Source organism: Trichophyton verrucosum, assembly GCF_000151505.1.
Source record: "Trichophyton verrucosum HKI 0517 chromosome Unknown contig01170_1.f1.exp, whole genome shotgun sequence".
NCBI lineage: Eukaryota > Fungi > Ascomycota > Eurotiomycetes > Onygenales > Arthrodermataceae > Trichophyton > Trichophyton verrucosum.
In genome coordinates this window covers 60,025-78,784 of record NW_003315153.1, presented here as the reverse complement: position 1 = coordinate 78,784, position 18,760 = coordinate 60,025, and the positions used below count along the sequence as shown (strand labels likewise).

The 18,760-nt window shown below is 49.4% G+C and overlaps 7 protein-coding genes across 7 annotated transcripts; 3 read left to right on the top strand and 4 right to left on the bottom strand.

Moving 5' to 3' along the window:
* Nucleotides 1–55: 55 nt before the first annotated feature.
* TRV_07845 (uncharacterized protein) lies at nt 56–2,730 on the bottom strand (the record flags this gene model as incomplete). Its single annotated transcript, XM_003018103.1, has 2 exons — nt 56–2,304; nt 2,382–2,730. The coding sequence occupies 2 exons, from the start codon at nt 2,728–2,730 to the stop codon at nt 56–58; spliced, it is 2,598 nt and encodes an 865-aa protein (XP_003018149.1).
* Nucleotides 2,731–5,215: 2,485 nt separating this feature from the next.
* On the bottom strand, nt 5,216–7,655 carry TRV_07844 (uncharacterized protein; the record flags this gene model as incomplete). Its single annotated transcript, XM_003018102.1, has 6 exons — nt 5,216–6,072; nt 6,131–6,489; nt 6,543–6,578; nt 6,723–6,982; nt 7,035–7,460; nt 7,539–7,655. The coding sequence occupies 6 exons, from the start codon at nt 7,653–7,655 to the stop codon at nt 5,216–5,218; spliced, it is 2,055 nt and encodes a 684-aa protein (XP_003018148.1).
* A 283-nt stretch (nt 7,656–7,938) lies between these two features.
* TRV_07843 (uncharacterized protein) lies at nt 7,939–8,637 on the bottom strand (the record flags this gene model as incomplete). Its single annotated transcript, XM_003018101.1, has 1 exon — nt 7,939–8,637. One exon carries the CDS (start codon nt 8,635–8,637, stop codon nt 7,939–7,941), a length of 699 nt encoding a protein of 232 aa, XP_003018147.1.
* A 472-nt stretch (nt 8,638–9,109) lies between these two features.
* On the top strand, nt 9,110–9,496 carry TRV_07842 (uncharacterized protein; the record flags this gene model as incomplete). The annotated part of the gene is made up of 1 exon (XM_003018100.1): nt 9,110–9,496. The coding sequence occupies one exon, from the start codon at nt 9,110–9,112 to the stop codon at nt 9,494–9,496; it is 387 nt and encodes a 128-aa protein (XP_003018146.1).
* Nucleotides 9,497–10,262: 766 nt separating this feature from the next.
* TRV_07841 (uncharacterized protein) lies at nt 10,263–14,077 on the top strand (the record flags this gene model as incomplete). Its single annotated transcript, XM_003018099.1, has 3 exons — nt 10,263–10,436; nt 10,509–10,700; nt 10,721–14,077. The coding sequence occupies 3 exons, from the start codon at nt 10,263–10,265 to the stop codon at nt 14,075–14,077; spliced, it is 3,723 nt and encodes a 1,240-aa protein (XP_003018145.1).
* A 725-nt stretch (nt 14,078–14,802) lies between these two features.
* TRV_07840 (uncharacterized protein) lies at nt 14,803–15,775 on the top strand (the record flags this gene model as incomplete). The annotated part of the gene is made up of 3 exons (XM_003018098.1): nt 14,803–14,917; nt 14,984–15,592; nt 15,648–15,775. The coding sequence occupies 3 exons, from the start codon at nt 14,803–14,805 to the stop codon at nt 15,773–15,775; spliced, it is 852 nt and encodes a 283-aa protein (XP_003018144.1).
* A 1,928-nt stretch (nt 15,776–17,703) lies between these two features.
* On the bottom strand, nt 17,704–18,673 carry TRV_07839 (uncharacterized protein; the record flags this gene model as incomplete). The annotated part of the gene is made up of 2 exons (XM_003018097.1): nt 17,704–18,366; nt 18,470–18,673. The coding sequence occupies 2 exons, from the start codon at nt 18,671–18,673 to the stop codon at nt 17,704–17,706; spliced, it is 867 nt and encodes a 288-aa protein (XP_003018143.1).
* Nucleotides 18,674–18,760: the final 87 nt, after the last annotated feature.

Here is an 18,760-nt window from a genome sequence, read left to right as displayed (position 1 = left end):
TGTCAAAAAAAGGGGGCTTGATGATGGAAGAAGGGGATTAGAAGGGATAATTCTTTCATGCTCGGATCGCTCCACCAAGGGCACCACCGCCGAACTGCTGGTTACCGGGCCTTCTACCTTGTCCTCCAATACCACCGCCACGGCCACCACCACCTCGCTGTCCGCCTCTACCACCTCGTCCGCCACCTCGTCCGCCATGACCCTGGTCACGTTGGAACGCATTGGTCATGCCTTGTGTTCGTTGTTCAAGGGTCTTCTCGTTAGCTTCTAGTAGAGACATGGACTTGTCTGCAAGAGTAACGATTTGACTCTGGAGTCTAAAAAGCTCAACGCCCTTGCGGAAGACAATGGCGTCGTTAACTTGGTCGAGGGCGGCGCTGAGTTCTTCGTGAGAGATCATGCGGCTGACTATAGCAGCAATTCTCTTCTCGGAGAGCTCGAACATGGCTGCGAGGGTGCTGATGGAAAGGGTATCGTAGAATGGAGCGTAAGTGAACAGATAGGTACGTAGACCTTCCTCTTGGATTTGCTCGGCAAGCATGACTTTGATCTTGTCGGGCTGGGCCATCAAGTCCCAGATCTTGATGGAGTTGAGGGTGGCAGAGGCCTTCTTCCAGTCGCCGGCTGCAAGGAACTTGGCGCTCATGATAACACCATCACGGGTGTTCTCTGGTGGGCCGGTAAAGACTTGTCGCTCGTTGTAATCGAGCATTCTTCGGAATGTCTTCGAGATGATTCGTCGCTTGAGTTCGGGGGAGGAAGAGCTCTGGGCCATTAGGGGAACCTCAAGGAACATGCTGGAGGTAAGGTAGATGCACTCGAGGAGCTCAAGGTTGATGTGCATGTGGAAGGGGAGCTGGCGTTGACGCTCAAGTTTCTCCTGCTCGGGGGAGACAGAGGAGTATCTCTGCATGATAATTCCCTGAGCCAGAAGCTCCTTTTGTCGTCCACTTCCGCAAACCTCAGAGAGGGTGTTTTGGGCTTCATAGACAAGTCCGGCACGGAAAGCGCAGAGACCAATCTGCACAAGTGTTCGGTTGAAGAGGATCTGTGTGCTGACGTCAAAGTTGGAGATGTTCTCTGTGAGATGGGACATCAACATGAGGTCTCTGGCGCGGTGGTATTTGTCATGAAGGGCGAGGAAGTAGATCTGGCAGAGCATAGCACGAGCTCTGATGATGCCGTCACTGTACTCGAACAGATAGTTACAAAGGGTCTGTACCAAAGCGGTGACATCTGTGCTCTTTGCTCGAGGCGTGATCGACGAGTCAAGCTTCTCAGGGACAACCTTCCACGAGTTTTCTTCCATTATGTTGACAACCTGGGCAGGCTTGAAGTAGACGTGCTCTAGTCTTCGCATCAGAACTCTGTTCACGCTATCTTGTCTGGGCTCGGACTTCTCGATCTCATTGAGGTTCTCAACATAGATCAAGGCACGAACAATGTTGTTGTATAGTAGCTGCTCGTCACTGAGTCTCTCAATGTACTCGGCTGTATGAGGATCGATGTGTTGCAGCGAAAGGGTGAGCTCATCATCTAATCGTTCAACCAGAGAGACGATGCTTCCAGGCACCTTGAGGACTTCACCAGGAGCCAGCTGTGGCATCTTCTCATCATCTTCCCACTCTTCAGCACCTTCAGTGACAACATACGAAGGGTTCTCTTCCAGGGTCTGGAGCAGGGTGGTAATTTCTCGCTCCGCGAGTTTCCATTGATCAGTACCCAAGAAGTTGTTTACTGAAGTGGTGCTGAGGTCGAAACGAGTAGAGATGAGGGTCAGGAGGATTCGGATGGTGTGGTATGGTGTTGTAGCAACCTCGAGGAGTTTTTCCATAGTTCGGATCTGCTCCATACGGTCGGTGTTTTTCTTGCCTCTAGACTCCACCACAACACGGAGGTGCTTGAGAATGCTCTCTGGGGTATACTGGAGAGCCTTTCCACCACGGCCAACGGTCGAGAATCCAGTGTCGTCTCCGATAAGAACATCCTCAACTCGGGTAGCGGCACGGGGAGCACGCTCCACAACCACGACTTCTTCCTCCTGGTCTGGTTCCATGTACTCCTCCTTGTTCTCTCTGTACTTTTCGATCTCGGTGACATATTCCTTGTTGTTCTTCTTTAGACGCTGCTTGACAGTGTTGAAGCCCTTGGCGTTGTTGGCGTTCATCTTCTTTGTGGACACCTTCTGCTTCGCAAGCGTCTCGTTCATGAAGTCCTCCAGATCGGCAATGGCCTTGATATAGACCTTTGGAATAGGACCAGACTGGACAATCTTTGCAGTCTGCCTGTTCAGCTTATCGAACTCTACACCACCCAAGTCAGTTTTCTCTTATCAAGAAACACCACCCCGCAGTCCACGGCCAACCATTCTCCAGACATACCTGTAGAAATAACAGCCCAGTCATTGATTCTCTCCGCATTATCAATGACCTTGATTGTGTGTTCCAACTCCTCTAGTCTCTTATCCTTCGCACTCTTCATGACCGTAACCCGCTCCTCATCTTCGTCCGACTCAACGGCGGCCTTGGTCGACTTGTAGAACTTGCTCGCACCCTGGAGACCGCCATCGTCATCGGAATCACTCTCCTCCTCCGAGGACTCCTCCTCGCTGGACTCTTCTTCGCTGGACTCCTCCTCATCGTCTTCGGGCTTATCGCGATCGCTGTAGAGCTCCTCCTCATCTGAGGACGAGCTTTCGCTGTCACTGCCGCCGTGGAAGAAACGAGACATCGTGCTGGTCAGGACAGGCGTGCGGGCTTCTTGTTTCGTGTGCTGATCTCTCGACAAACCTGACGGAAACGCTGGAGATGTCTGTGGTCTGGTCGGTGGTGGTTTTGTTCGCTCGCTCGCTTTCTTTTCGCTCGTCAAAAAAACGACAAACTCGATAAAAAAATCTAAGCGAGGGTGGCTAGCCCGATCGGGTTAGCGCGGGTCATATAACTAACAGCCCAGGCATCGACAGACAAAATCGCCAACGACAGTGCTTTCTCTGGCATCTGATAGCTGGTGATAGCTGTTGAGCGCGCTTGAAGGCTAATACTTCTTTCACTGGTCAGGAGCAGCTAAACTCAAGATTCTCATTTGAGGTTTTTTTTTAAAGAGTGCCTGCGTCATGAGGTCAACTTCATATACCCAAGTCCTCTGGGCTAAAGATGTATCTATAGCAGAGATCATCTATCAAGACATGACGGCAGTTAATTCGGTCGTTGGTGCCTAATCCTGGGTTGTGTCATATTATATCACAATAGCTACAAGAAACCAGACGCCGTTGAATGCTTTTCCGCAATTGCGTGCCTCGCTTCTGCCGTGTGCAGAGGACTACATTGCCCACTTAATGGATCCATAATATATGGCTACCTAGCGGGTAAAACAGCGCGGGACTATTTCATATATCTGTACTGCTCGGCTCTATACAGAGGGATTGAATCTTCTATCACCGAGCTTCGTATCGAAATACTGCTTGATGGGTTTGGCATCTAGCCGTTGAACATGCCACTCACTCCAGCCAATTACAATAATTCTCTCATCAAGCCAACGCTACGTTTTACCATGGATTCGTCCTGATACCGCAGGACTTTTAGCTACCAAACCTCACAGTTATCTGGAACCCAACCACTCAAGACCCAAGGGGCAGGCTTCCTGGACCCAGATTCGATGGACTAATTAACTATCATCTAAATCTCACAAAAGTGCTAAAAGGACCGCATTCGTTTATTAGTTACAAACCCAGATCGGAGACCCTAAAAGGCCTATCGTTAAAGCAGGCCGTTCCTACATAATTTTCAGGCAAAAGTAATCTGTCTACGGTTTTTCGACCGAGCCTTATTCCGAAGAGTACCGAAAGTCGCATCTGCTTGACTCAGCCCTAATGATGGTATATATATTATTTCTCAATGTGAAGGCTTCAAAACGAGGAGATTCTTCTTAAGCTCAACCAATCCTACCTTAGTAAGGAAGATATTGTCGTATGACTTCTGTCTATTGCCACTTTTCGCTTCGAACATAAGTTGACCAGGACCCAGGAAGTAAACATCAGGAATACCTTTCAGAAGGGAGATACTGCGATCTATTGCGGGCTCATTTTATCGTTTCTAGCTAGAGTTGGATGTCAGAATGAACTTTTTCTTGACCTCTGTATATCCAGGTTACTGGACGTGAGTATCTTCCTATATATCTACAACTAACTACACATCCAGCATCTCTTTCCAATCTAGAGTGAGGCGAGTCGATATAATATGTTATGAGATAACATAACTACCAACTCCAACGCTATGGTTAACAGACTAGAGATAAAGGCAAAAAAATAAAAAAAAAAAATAAATAAAAATATATAAAAAAAATCGAAGTTCGAAGTAATGACGTATATCAAAAAGTCAAACAGTAAAGCTGATAGAGAAGATGAAGCGAAGCAAAGTGGGAATATAGAAAATATAAGCCTATAATCGGTCCATCAAAACGGTTGCATCCTTGTTTGTGGATGTTGTAATACTGGAATAGAAAAAAAAAAAATAGAGAGAAAAAAAGACGACCACTTAAAGGTCAAGAGATATAAATGTTGATAAAATAGGGGAATAATAGAAGGGAATATATAAAGGTAACGGGATGAAAAGAAAAGAAAACAGGGGGCCATTCATATCTCCTTCTCCTTTTTTTACCCCTTGCCGTATCATTCATTCCAGGAGAGGCATCATTTTCATCCACCAATACCTAGCCAACATACACAGAGCATAGCATTCCACTATATTCATCATCAGTGATAATTCTGTTCTTGTCCTTTCTATCACTCGTCAGAGCTAATTGCCTCATCCATCGTCAACCAAGTTCGATTCAATTCAACTTGTTTATCCCAATACCCTAAAATCCAAGTGGTGCGGGCGTTCCATCGCGTGATATAAGTGTGTGCTTTGTTTGGCGCGCGCAAGACCATTGGCTATGTGCACGTATATTGCAGATGCCTTGCGAAGAGTATATAATGTTTGATGAGTGGAGTGGAGAGGCAGGGGGCGGGATGTTGGGTAAATGTACATAAGTGAGCCAAACCCGGAATTCAAGTCCAGGGAACGTTAACCCCTTGCAGAGCCCGATTGCTTTATTGGCTTTTTAGGGTAGTTGTTTGTTTGAAGCTGTACGGCCAATTGAGGTGAGCTGTATCCTCAATTGGTACAGTTGGAATAAAATAAATGTGAAATGGTATTTGGAAAATGTTCACGTTCAATCAGTGCCATTGGTTCTGGTTCTGGTTCATGAAGCCATCTCCCAGTGCACCATCTTCGAGACTGCGGATGAAGTCTCTATTTCGGCCGTGTGAACCGTTGTTTCTTGCCCGGCTAGTTCGTCTTTGACCTGGGCCGGAAGCGTCAGGGTACCCGTCGGCTGGAGGTGGGTAGTACGCCGGGCTAGGCTGGAGTCGAATGGGTGAGTTGGGGTCCAAGTGACTAGCCACCCGTTGTATAGACGGTGGAATACCACTCTGTTGTTGATCCATTGTCGTAGCCCGTTGTCGACCTGCGCGCGTAGTTGCTTGCGCGTATAGGTTTTGAGAGGAGCCATATTGTGTCTGCTGCGGTGGCATAGACATATGGCCAGATTGCATGATAGGCATTTGATAACCCTGTTGTGTAGGATAGGGTGGTGGTGGGCCCTGTTGCTGCTGAGGCTGTTGCTGTGGAGGCGGAGCCGGGTGTTGTTGCTGCTGCTGGGAATTATACATGTTGTTGTAGACCGGTGGAGGTTGATTGTGCGGTGCGTTAAATTGGTTCATTTGAAGAGCATAAGCAGATTGTGCGGCAGCGGCAGCGGCAGAGTTTGCTTGGGCTTGGGCCGCTTGTGCTTGTGCAGCTTGGGCGCGTTGCTTGGATGCTGCTTCTGCTTGTTGCTGTTGTTGGACTCCGGGAGCAACAGATTTATTGATGACGGAGGATTTGAGATGGACCGGCGGGACGAACGGTTGGGTGAACTTTTGCTGCGTGATGAAGGGGTGGAGTTTGGCTTGTTGCGGAGACCATCTTTCAAGAGGGTTAATGGATAGGAGGCCGCGAACAAAATCAATGAATGCCACGCGGTTGTTCATTTCTGTTGATCAGAGAGTTAGTTACGATTCACAGCAACATACTTGGGGCAATACACATACCTCTGTCAATTTCGGCCTGCTTCATGTTCTTCCGCGGCATTGCGTATGACCTGATGATTTCCGGCAGTGTGGTAGCTTGGAAGTACTTCTTGCTTGGCTGTTCTTTGGTGTTGTGCTCGCGAGAATATTGTTCCATGCTCTTCAGTCTGAAACTCTGTCGGCCAAACTCATCTTGTGTCTTCTCAAAGAATTCACCAGCCTGCTTCCCGTTCTCGAGCATCCATACTGGAGGCAAGCCCAGCATTTCTGTTATTCTAGCTATTTGGTTGTACTCCGATGATCCAGGGAAGAGAGGAAGCCCGAGGAAGAGTTCAACAACAATGCATCCGAGGGACCACATATCAATTGCCGAGGAGTATCTGCAGGGATGTTAACAATTTATTCTAAGAGTGCATTGAGTAAAACTACTTACGGCAATCCTAGGAGAACTTCGGGTGAGCGGTAAAATCTAGACTGGATATAGGTATAGACGGTTTGTCGCTCGTCGCACGCAGATCCGAAGTCGATAATTTTGATTATAGGGCTCTCGAGGCTTTTTTTAATCAAATATGTTAGCTATCAATTGTAAAATGTAAGGAAAGCGGCAACGTACTTTTTTAGCAAGATGTTCTCCGGCTTTAGATCGCAATGTATCAATCTAGCTTTGTTCAAGAGTGCGAGCCCGTTAAGCAACTGTTGAGCGAACACCCTCACGAGTGTGGTACTCAAGCCACGGAACTGATTTTGCTTGATCAACTCGTAAAGATTAACACTGAGCAACTCAAATACCAAGCACAGATGTTGGCGATGGATGAAGGTGTCCTTTAGTCGAAGTAGATGGTGGTCATCGTTCTTGTCAAGTTTGCTGCTAATCTGCTAACTGTTAGCTGCAGGTCTAGTCCGACAAACGTTCGAATCGACATACCAAATCCAAGACCGACACTTCCATCATACTCTGGTTGAAGTATGCGGTCCTATTCTTGATGACTTTCACGGCAATGACTTCCTGCGTCTTTAGATTTTGACACTTGACTACTTGTCCAAAAGTTCCTTGGCCGAGGACGTCAAGGATAAGGTAGCGGTTCCTAGTTGACAAGGAGTCAGTATGCTGCTGTGGATTCGACGTGTGCAAAGTGTCAAGAGTGTCGTACTTGTGGTTTGCTTCCTCACTGCCGAGAATATCGTTGACATAAAGAATATAGTCGCTATCATCGTTATCGTAGCCATCGTTCTTGACACCTTTGCTCGGCTTCGTCAGCACACGTCGAGGGTTCCTAGATGACTCGTACTTGAAGGTCGGGTTGCAAATTCGATACGTTGCTGGTAGATGTGTTGTGAGGGCTTGTAAAGGCTAGTGTGAAAGATAAAATAAAGAGATTAGCATTAGCGTCGATATAGCGATAAAGGTGAGCGCTGCGGGGAAACATACACTGATGAACCCTCCTTCTGGGTTGGCTCGTCGGAAAGCTGGCTGCTTGTTGATCCTGGGTTGTAACTCGCTGATGCATTTGATACTCTGGAACTTTGGTACGGGACCCCTGCCCATGCCAACACTAGGACTCCCGCCAGCTGACTGAGGCTGATACGAGACTGGGCGATGAGATTTTGAGTCTTGGCCAAAAGCGGAATGGAGCTGAAGGGTCGCAGACTGCGGATAGTATCTCTCCGGGCTCATATCGTTGGACTGTACGGGGGGTAGGCGTGGGGCATGCGGTCGTGAGGGTGCGGCTGGAGATGTGTTAGTAAGATGGTGGTCAATGTAAAAGTTTGCTGCGTGTTCAGGAGGAGCAGGTTTATGAATGGTAAAGGGGAAATGGTCATCATTAGACCTAGAGTGCAGTGATGGAGGATTGCTGAAATCCCAGTCCACCTTTGGCGAGCTGGGAGGCGTTGAGGCCGCCTCTCGACAGTCCGCCAGCGAGCAGAGGCAGAGAGTGAAACTGCCGGTCTTGAGGTGGTAGAGAGTGAAACAGGACTGAGAACATACATGGTGGTGATTGATATGATTGCGAGGCCGAGTAGTTGTTTGCACTGGTGGTAGGCGAGGGATGCGAGCTGGACTTTGCGGTGGGAGGGAAGCCATATGTATTCTGGGCGGCGTTGGGGCTCATGTTATACGGCAAAGTGGGCGAGATAATGTTCATGGGAGAGTATCTGCGGGCAGCGGAGTAGGTTTCTTCATTAGCGAGGTATTGCGACGAGTTTCGCTGGTGCGTGGGCGGTCGAGCAGAGTACTTGGCTCTGTTGTAAGGGTCCGCGTCTTCCATGTGGGTGTCATGATCCAGATCGCGAGTGTTGGGCGTGCCGGAGCCGTTGCCGTTGCCAGAGGGCGAGGGGACCATGGAGGTCGGTCTGAGGCTTGCAGGCACCTTAGACACGCTGCCTGGTGGTTGATACGTTTCGTACGTGAAGCCGCGAGGAGGCTGGTGTGTCTGTCCGTGGTCGACGGCTGAGTGGCCAGTGTTGGGAGTGAACTGGCCAGGCTTGTTCCCCGGTATATCGGAGTAGTTCTGCCACTGTGGTTCCATATTTTCTTGCTGCCCGAGGAGCTTGCAATAATAATATAATAACAACAATAATAATAATATCCGCTCTATCAACCTTGCCTGCGTGGATTGCTGTACGTGCTCGTTCGCCTCTTGTTTACCACGGGGGTGGCTTGTTTGACGCAAAAACGATTGCCAAACGGGACACCGTCCTGAACTGCCCGTCCGTGTGTAATGAGCAGAAGCAGCAGGACACCCTGATACTCTGTGTATTTCGGCTGTGGGTATGTCTGCGAGTCGGAGGAGCCGGCGCTGCAGAGGCGTAGTAGACGTTGCGACTGGGGGAGTATTTCTAATATGCTAAACGGGCGGGCGAAACGTCTAGCAGCGCATCATCGAGCCGGCGAGACGTCGACAAGCTCACAGGCAAAGGTAATTGCAGTATCCACGGTCACTTGCCCGGCCATGCAGCAGCCTCGTAGACCCGGAGCAGATATTACTGAGTGGCCGCTCGATGGCTGCAGCGGGCAGTGGATGGCTTCGACGGTGGAGGAGCAAGACGGGCGGCGGTGGCGGCTGGGGGGGTGGGATGCGGCCCCTGAAAAAGGACTCAGCGGACGGGCGGCAGGATGAAGAAGCCCTGGGCCTGTCAGGCTGCTCTCTCTGGCGGTCCGTCTGTCGAGAGCTGCTGTCGCTCTGGGTGGTGATGGATGCGATGAAGTGGACGAGGACAGGCGAGGGAGAAGTTGAGGTTGCAAGTCCGCAAGTTGCGAAGTCAGCACAGGCAACTTCTTCCTCCCGCGTGCAGCAACAACAACAACACCAACAACGTCAACAACGTCAACGTCAACGCCTGGCTACCACTCGCAACCACGCCGTCCTCTTGTGTTTACTTGGATAGACTGGCCTTTTGTTGTTGGGCTTACGGGGCAGTAGTGATGGTAGTGACGATGGCTACAGACTGACAGGGCTTGCTACGACTAACTACGGTGGAGAGACGCAGCTTGGGGTGCGCCGTAGATGTACCTGACTCCAGCCCAAGGACGTCGAGCTGCCTGAGCAAAAGCAAAGAGGAACCGAGGACGGAAGAAGACGAGTAACTAGCAACAGGGGGGTGAGGAACCGTCGGCGGCAGACTCGGTGGTGAGAAGAAGGTCTGTCACTTTGCTCGCCTCCTCGTCGAGGATAAGACCCCCATTCCCCATTTCTGCGGCTTCCATCTGGGCCTTGACAACAACCAACCCCCATGCAACGGAGTAACAATTAAACGCATCACTAACAGCCTTTCTTTTTAGACCTTTTAAGACCTGCAAGGCTCTGGTTGCAAGAGAGAACAAGTACGAAACCATGGCTCGGGCTGACTAATCTCGCATATTACTAGTTGGTGAGCTGCAGCCTGGAGAGCTTCGAAGGTGATAAAATGATAGCTGAGAAGTGAGAGAGAGATGAGAGAAGAGATAGTTAAAGAAGAAGGAAGAGAAAGAAGGAAAAACGAGGTCACTGACGGCATGGCTGGTCTCTACTGAGGACTAACTCCGGGGTAAAGAGCTCTGGTTGGTCGTCGAGCCGATATATCAAGCGTAACGGCTCGCCTCTCACAGGAAGCTAGCCAACTATCTACATAAACCTGATAATACACATCCATATATTGCCAGCTCTGCTTGACGATGGCAGAGTTAGACCAGGATAAACGCCAGGACGGCTCGTCAGGGACTGCCGCTGATGCGCCAGCTGAACCCTCACAGCAGGATGTCCAAGGAACTGACGAGTCGAGCCGCCTGCGAGCTCTTGATGCCGACATCAGAGATCAGGACGATCTCGAGAGAGATATCACACGCCAGGTGTGTTGGCTGTTGGACATGTTTCACCCTCCTGTCCCCTGGGCAGACCTTAACTAACCCTGCTCAATATAGGCCGACAAAATATTAAGGGAGCAAGCTAATGAGCGAGATATACGGCGCCTTGAGCGTACCAGAAACGAGAAAGTGTACAGTCTTGCCCCGACTCCCGATTCAATCCAGCTGTACATGTTGACAAATATATGTGGTGTAGAAAGATCGAATCTCAAGTTCTTAGACTTCATCAGCGACTATCTGAGCCCATCGGTACTTCTGCCCGAGTAAAGTACGAGGCAGATATCAAGAATGCGGAAAGTCGCTTGACGCAACTTGAGACGGATCTAAAAGAGATACAGCAACGTATCGAAGAGCGCGGCGGAGAAGAGGATGCTGCCGGCATCAGTGCTGGGCGTGAGGAAGGGTCGGCGGCTGGGAGATTGCCCAACGAGTCACGGAGGGACTATCTCATACGCACAGGCAAGATTACTCCCTTTTCGCGCATGGGTGGGGGTGCTGGAGATGATGCAGGTACCACGTTGCAGAGCGCTTTGTTTGAGGCGGAGGATGAGAGGGATGAAGAACTTGCGCTTGAAGCTGCTGGTGAACAGCCCGTCGCTTCACATCGGCACTTGATGAAACCTGGGTTTGATGATAGCCAGTTTGACGAAGCTGTCCGCCCGACGAAGAGGCGCAAGGTAGCTGGTGGCTCTGGCGTGGTAGCTAGCTCGCCTATCGTTTCAGAAGATGAGTACCTCGATGCTGATGCTGAAGAACCTGAGGATGAAGAGGAGTCTGTAGACGAAGAAGAGCTGGATTCAGATGAGACAACAGGGCGAGCTCGGAGGAAGAAAGGAAAAAGCAAAGGGAAGTCAAAGGCTGTCGGTGCCATTGAAGACTTCAAGGGGGTGGATGATGGAGACGAGCGAGTGTACCAGTCACGACTACGGGATTGGGTTCATAGACGGTCTGAAGCCCGTGATCGCGCAAAATTAGAGGCGCTTCGCCTTTCAGGGGATGACAACGTCAAGCCAGAAGACGAACAGACGTCAGATCAACATTTGGAAGAAGAATGGCACTTGCCGCATCCAACTACTCCCGATACGGTGCTGGACGGTGGCTACCAGCTTCCAGGAGACATATACCCGTACCTTTTCGATTACCAAAAGACAGGCGTCAAATGGTTATGGGAGCTGTACCAGCAACAGGTTGGCGGCATCATAGGAGACGAGATGGGCCTCGGTAAGACAATACAGGTTATTGCTTTCCTGGCTGGTATCCATTATAGCAAGAAGCTCAAAGGCCCCATCATTGTCGTCTGCCCACCTACTGTCATGAAGCAATGGGTTAATGAATTTCATCGCTGGTGGCCGCCTTTCCGTGTCTCAATACTACACACCTCTGGAAGCGGGATGGTCAATATCAAAAGTGAAAGCCAAGCTGAAGACAGATATACCTCTGGCGTCTGGGGGGACCGAAATTCTACCTCACAAAGAGGCAATAAGGCAGCTCGCCGCATCCTTAAAAGAGTCCTAGAAGATGGCCATGTATTGGTTACCACCTACGCAGGGCTGCAGACCTACTCCTCGCTTCTTATACCCGTAGACTGGGGCATCGCCGTGCTAGATGAAGGCCACAAGATACGTAACCCAGACACTTCAATTACCATTCATTGCAAGGAACTACGAACATCTCATCGCTTGATCCTTTCTGGTACACCCATGCAGAACAATCTTACCGAGCTATGGTCGTTATTCGATTTCGTCTTCCCCATGCGTCTGGGCACCTTGGTCAATTTCCGAAATCAGTTCGAGTTCCCCATCCGAACAGGAGGTTATGCAAATGCCTCCAACTTGCAAGTTCAGACAGCAGCAAAGTGCGCTGAAACACTCAAGGATGCCATAAGTCCATACTTACTACAACGATTCAAGATGGACGTCGCAGCGGATCTGCCCAAGAAGAGCGAGCAAGTTCTCTTCTGCAAGCTAACTAAGGTACAGAGAGCGGCGTATGAGGCCTTTTTAGCATCGGGCGAGATGTCATCCATCCTGCGTGGACGGCGAGAAGCACTTTACGGCATCGACATGTTGAGGAAGATATGCAACCACCCGGACCTAACACAGCATAAGATCCTGTCCACAAAGACAGATTACAACTATGGCAGCGGCGCGAAATCGGGCAAGATGCAAGTTGTCAAATCCCTCCTGGAGCTGTGGAAGGACACAGGTCATAAAACGCTTCTATTCGCTCAGCATCGAATCATGCTTGATATCCTAGAACGTTTCATTAGAGGGTTTGATGGATTTAATTATAGGCGTATGGACGGTAATACACCTATCAAAGTCCGTCAAAGCATGGTGGACGAGTTTAACAACGATCCCGACCTGCATGTGTTCCTCCTCACTACGAAAGTAGGCGGTCTGGGAGTAAATTTGACGGGTGCGGACAGGGTGATCATCTACGATCCGGACTGGAACCCTTCTACAGATGTGCAGGCTCGTGAGAGAGCATGGAGGCTGGGCCAGAAACGTGAAGTTACCATCTACCGGCTCATGACCGCAGGTACCATCGAGGAGAAAATATACCATAGGCAAATCTTTAAACAGTTCCTAACGAACAAGATTCTGCGGGATCCAAAGCAGCGCCAGACTTTCCAGATGAGTGACATACAGGATCTATTCACACTGGGTAACGATGGACCCACGGAGACCAGCCAGATGTTCAAGGATGCAGACATCGTGTATGAAGACGACGCAGCAAAGGGTAAAAATGCCAGATCTTCTGACCGCCAGCAACGACGCCGGCAACCCGAGAATAAACCAGTGAAAGAAGAAGACCAGAAAATCAGCCGAGTGACTGGCGTCGCCGGGATGGAAGAATATCACGACGAAACCAGTGGTCCTGGCACCCCTCAACAGGAAAAGGAGGCGGGAGGAGAATCGAAGAGCAAGACAGATGCCCGTCTGATGGAAAATATCTTCTCTCGTTCTGGGGTCCTCTCAGCCGTTGAACACGACCAGATAATACACGGAAAGCGAGCAGTCAAAGCAGATCCGAAAATAATCGAGACCGAAGCCAAGCGTGTCGCAGCAGAGGCAGCTAGGGAACTCCTCAAGGCAGAAGAGGTTGCTCGCACCGTACCAGCTGGTACACCTACTTGGACTGGCCAGTTTGGCACTGCAGGTCGTCCCGGTCTCGACGTGGCACCGGCCGGTACATCGTCTATCTATTCTGGCGGCGGGAGCACTGTCCGTCGAGCCATGGGCGGACCATCATCTGCCAGCCTACTTGCTAATCTCGCCAGTCGAAGTTCTGCAGCAGGCGGTAGAGCAGGCACTGCATCCGGCTCTGGATCCCCTTCTGCCTCCGCCTCTGCTTCAGCCCCTGCGTCGAGAACAGGCACACCGCGAACAAGCACACCGACGGGGAGAGACTTTCTGGTGATGATACGTGACTATATCATCACACATGGAGGAGCAGTGTACACGCAGATGCTGGTCGACCATTTCAACCGATTCTGCGACTCTCCCCGAGCCACGGCCGAGTTCAAGGAGATCCTCCGTACGATAGCCGTGCTGGACAAGTCAGGGACAGGGACGCGGGCGCGAGGTAAATGGGTCCTAAAGCCTGAGTATGCTAAGAAGTGACTTCATCTTGTAGCCAGCAGCCAAATAAAACCCTTGATCATCATCCATCGTCCTCTTCATCTTCCTCTCTCCATGTTTTCTATATAAAGAGTGTTGCATATGAAACCTGCGTATCAGGGGTAACCGTATTGTAACTTATTCACGTGACACACACCACTTTTTGCTTCTTTCAGCAGAGTTTTGGCTGTCCCAGCCGCGTATCGTACTGTCACGATCTACGATCCAAGAGCTTTTTTTCACTTCAAGACTCTGTCTCACTTTCTTTTCTTCTTTTTCCTCCTGCAACAGACAATAATAATATCTTCGACTCTCGCTTCGCTGCGTCTTTTGACAGGGCTGCGTGTTGCCTTTCTTCTCAGCTCTTCACGTTCTTTTAGTCCCGCTCGTTCCTGTTGCCCGCTGTTGCTGTGTGTTCGAGCGTTCGTTACCCATAACTACAGGGTACTAATAATAATCACCACCTTTTGCCGTTCGCCCTTCACGGAGCCTCCTTCGTCACCGAGGGCCGATTCAGCACGATTCAAAGGCTCATATTACGATATCATCAGCCTTACAGGTACAGAGGACTGATAGTCGAGATATTCTACGGTCGTTTTCAAAGTGCCTCCTCATCGAACAGCCTTCCAGCGAGGTCGACAAAGGCTGCCAACCCAAGGCAGCCGGCAGTTTCACCAGAGTCCCTTCAGTCGACCGAGAGCCCTTCTGGTAGACGATAGTACGTCAGAATGAGGTCGTTCAAATCCGCCTTCGTTTTCCTTTCGCTGGTTATACTAGTATCACTCGTTTCAGCATACGTACCTGCGCGGAACACCGGGATTGCCATAAGAGCAGAGGCAGCGTGTGAGTTTATTGCAACATCTACAACTACTTCAAGAGTACAAGCTGCTAACTTTTGACCCTAAACAGCCTCCTCAGGTGACTCGAGCCAGACAGACAAGCCGAGCCAGACAGGCGAGAATAACAGCGAGGCCACGGGGTCAGACAGCCAGAGCAACAGCCAGAGCAACAGTGACGAAAACACCAGCAACAAAGATAAACCCTCCCCAACTGATAAGAATGGAAGCTCCAAAACCAGTGACAAGGGAACCAAGACGACCAAAAAGCCCAAGACTACAGTTGACCCCCGTCTTCCACCCGGTGGCATTGTGATGGTTACTCCTGGTCCCTTTGACCCATCGACCTACGTTAAGATCGGAGCAAACGCTACATTTGCGTGGAACTACACCTCTCTCGAAATAACACCAAGTGCCGTTGATGTTGTTGCATACTGCTCGAAGAACGACCATTATTACACCATTGCTTCCAACCAGTCCGTTCAGGAAACCGGAAGCGCCGTCTGGGATACCAAGCCCTACAAAACTGCCTCTGTGCGCCTCTTAGTCGAACATTACACTCTGATTGTACACGACTCTAAGCGCGGCCCCACTGATGTTGCCCCAGCTGGTGAACTTGGTGTCTCCAGACCTTTTATCTTTGGAGTTTACGAGCCACATGACAACCCTAACCTCAAGAAGAGTATGCTTAGTCCTTGTTAGCCCCAAGCCTTTTACCTATACTAACACCTTTATAGAACGGACTATGGGAAGTGCTGCTATCTCGACCACCGATCGTCAAGCTGTCTGGTTCATGATGGGAATGGTTGGAATCACCATTGCGTCATTTACCTGGTTTGCCAGCGGACTAGGCTTATTTGCCTAAAGAGCCATGATTCCAGCCCACATCTATTGACACGACCTTTGTTCCGAACTAAAAATATCTACAACATTTTAACTACCCTTTGAGCCATTATTTACTGATGCCCATCTGTTTGATTGAGATTGATATTGCGAGCGACGTTTTCTTCTATTTTCCTTTTCTTTTCTTGTTTCACCTATTCTTATGCTTGTTTCAACTACGGATCTAACAACGCCTTCTAAGATATAATTCCCCCCGTTTTCTCTTCTCCTTCTACCCTTCGATAATAGTTCACTTGATAAGGCTGGGCTGGGCTGGTTGAGGCTGTATATAATCATCTGTCCGTCTGTATCTTTGGTGTGGAGTTTTTTGTGCTTCGGGTTTTGATTGAAATAAGGACGTTTTTTTCACGCAGAAAAGCAAGAATTTCTTTGCAAAACAATACTAATAATCATTTCGGCCCTCTCAGTGTTAGCCAGACCCATACCGCAATTAGGCTTCTGGGGCAAACATGTGGCTTTTCTTGCGTAGGCTATCAAATTATGTACCTGCATTGTTGCCGTAAGCATGCGCCTAGCTTTAAGCTCTGCGTGACAAACAAACCTGCATTTACCATGCGTGGCAGAGGAAGGGCTGTGGAGTTCAGCGGATGCATCCTGTTGGTGAAGACATTTGTATTTTGGCCGGCTAGGCCTGCTAGCTTCCTGCTGTCAAGCTGCCAATTTGAAGGGGAGGCCGATGTTTGTTTTGCGGATAAATCAAAGTTGATTCCAAATTACGAGTATGAATAATCATCAAACTACTTCCCCATGACCAAATATAGACCCAGCTCCAAAGTCAAAAGTAAACAGCGTGATAAATGACTACATCGCTATATTTGGATGTTTGCTTTTTGGCCAAATAAAAGCATGGATTTAGATATATGTGATTAGGTAGATAGATGAGCATATAGGTACGGAGTATGAAGGGGTAGTACTGAACAGTCATATGCTAAACAAATTGCGGTCCTTTGTTTAAATGGCGAGCGGTGAGATGCAGGTATGTATGTGTGTTGTTATCCCAAGATGATAGATTAGTTTGCCTGGGCCTCCCGATGGCTATAAAAGTCCTGATGTAGAATGCAGTAATTGGAGATGGGAGGAAAAACAAGCCAAATATAGCGAAAGACCAACTGGCCTGAAGATTGTTCTCTGTCTGACCCAATATCTATCGACAGCCGAGTAGGATCGTCGCGAGAAATCATAAGAATATGTTGTTCTATCGTCCACGTCACCAGATTGGCTGGATATGGCCCAAGGACCCTCAACCGGGAAACCCGCTTAAATGGCCGATGGGAAGAAGGCTGAAGGACGTCTTGACCAACAAAGGCCCGGATATGTTTATCGGACGTATCGATAGAGCAAGCCCAACCCCGCATACACCTCGATGGTCGAGATGGCACGATATATACAGCTATCCAGGCGATGGTGACAAGAGCATGTTACCACCCATCCTGCCATTTTCTGACCGAAAGCTGCAAAGATATGACTTTCGAACGAGAAAATATCGTAACGTGGATGAGAAGGCCTGGAGCTTCGTGGAATATCCAGATCCTGGTGAAACAAACAGTGTGAATACGCCAGTCACCGTCTGGGACGTGAATGGCATCAAATATTCATACCCCCATTGGCAGCTTCATTATGGAGAGGGGTTTGGAAATGCACACTAGAGGTTTGATGCTCCGTTGAGTGAGAGATCAGATGCATTGCGGATGGAACGGTTCCCAGGCCGTCTTGCAGTCGCCGTTGGATGTAGTTACTGCTTTTGGTTTTCTGACGGTAGGAAGCTGGGCGTTGGAGTTAATCATTTTTTTGCATGAGACACATGGGGATCTCTTTATGTCCGCGTACGAAGCAAGCATATCCTATTGTAATGTGTTAAGTGAGATGTACGCGAGAGTTGATATGTATTCATCAACGTACCAGAAGATATTGAAGGTCCCACTGCCGCTGCCGTGACTGAATGCAGCCCAAGATCTCAGTAGCTAACTTCGACTGGTTCTGTTGGTGACCAGTGCTAACATGCCACATTTCTGAATTGTCTCCGGCAATGCCACTGGACATCTGAACGTGGAAAGTAGTCGATACGCTCTGTATGTCCATGCAAAACTTCTTGGTTTCATCAGAGGGTATAATTTGCATATTGATACCCGGTATATTTTTGCTCTTGAACGATTCGACAATATCTTTCCAAGCCCCGACTGTAGATTCTAGCTTCTGTTTCTCAAATGCGTCTTGCTGTATAGCCTTCATCTCTTCCATCTTCTTTTCCTCCTGGTCAAGGGATGCAAGGGCTTCCTCGTAATCGCACTCCCACATGTTGTTCATGTAGGGGTACTCACCATTCCGGTCCTTGAGCCTCGCATCCACCCGATCCAGGATGGTAGTCATCTCAGGGGAATTCCAAGAAGACTTGAAGCCCTCAATCTCTGCCATGCAGCTGGGAATTGATTGGGACAGTTCCTGAAATAGTTCTTGGGGAGACTTTTGGTACTTGTCACACCCTGGAGGCTGGTTGATGATAGATTTCAGAGGGCCTAGTAGACGCCCCGGAAGAAGGTCTCGCAGTTGGTTAATCTATACTTGGTCAGTATAGATACATACGTAAACATAAAGGCCCCTATGAACCTCGGAAATGTTAAGGCCCTTAGGGGCAGAGCGGTGCTGTATGTCCACTTACTCTACCGTGCATTTGCTGTAGGGTACAGAGAGCAGTCAGGAGCCGCCGTTCATCATCCCAGCTTTCTGGGTCCTTGGAGTCTGCCATCTGCAAGTCCTCTGCCGGTTCCGACTTGACTACGCTACCGTCTACCGCCATGCTCGGAGGAGGCGGTGCATTCGCTAGGCTGGCAGCTGTGTTATTGCTAGCTGTCTGGGAATCCATCTGCCACTTCGTCGCAGTCGACTCTCTCTCGCTGTTTAGTCACGGGGTATCACTGGATGATCGGATATAAGGAATTATTCAAAAAGC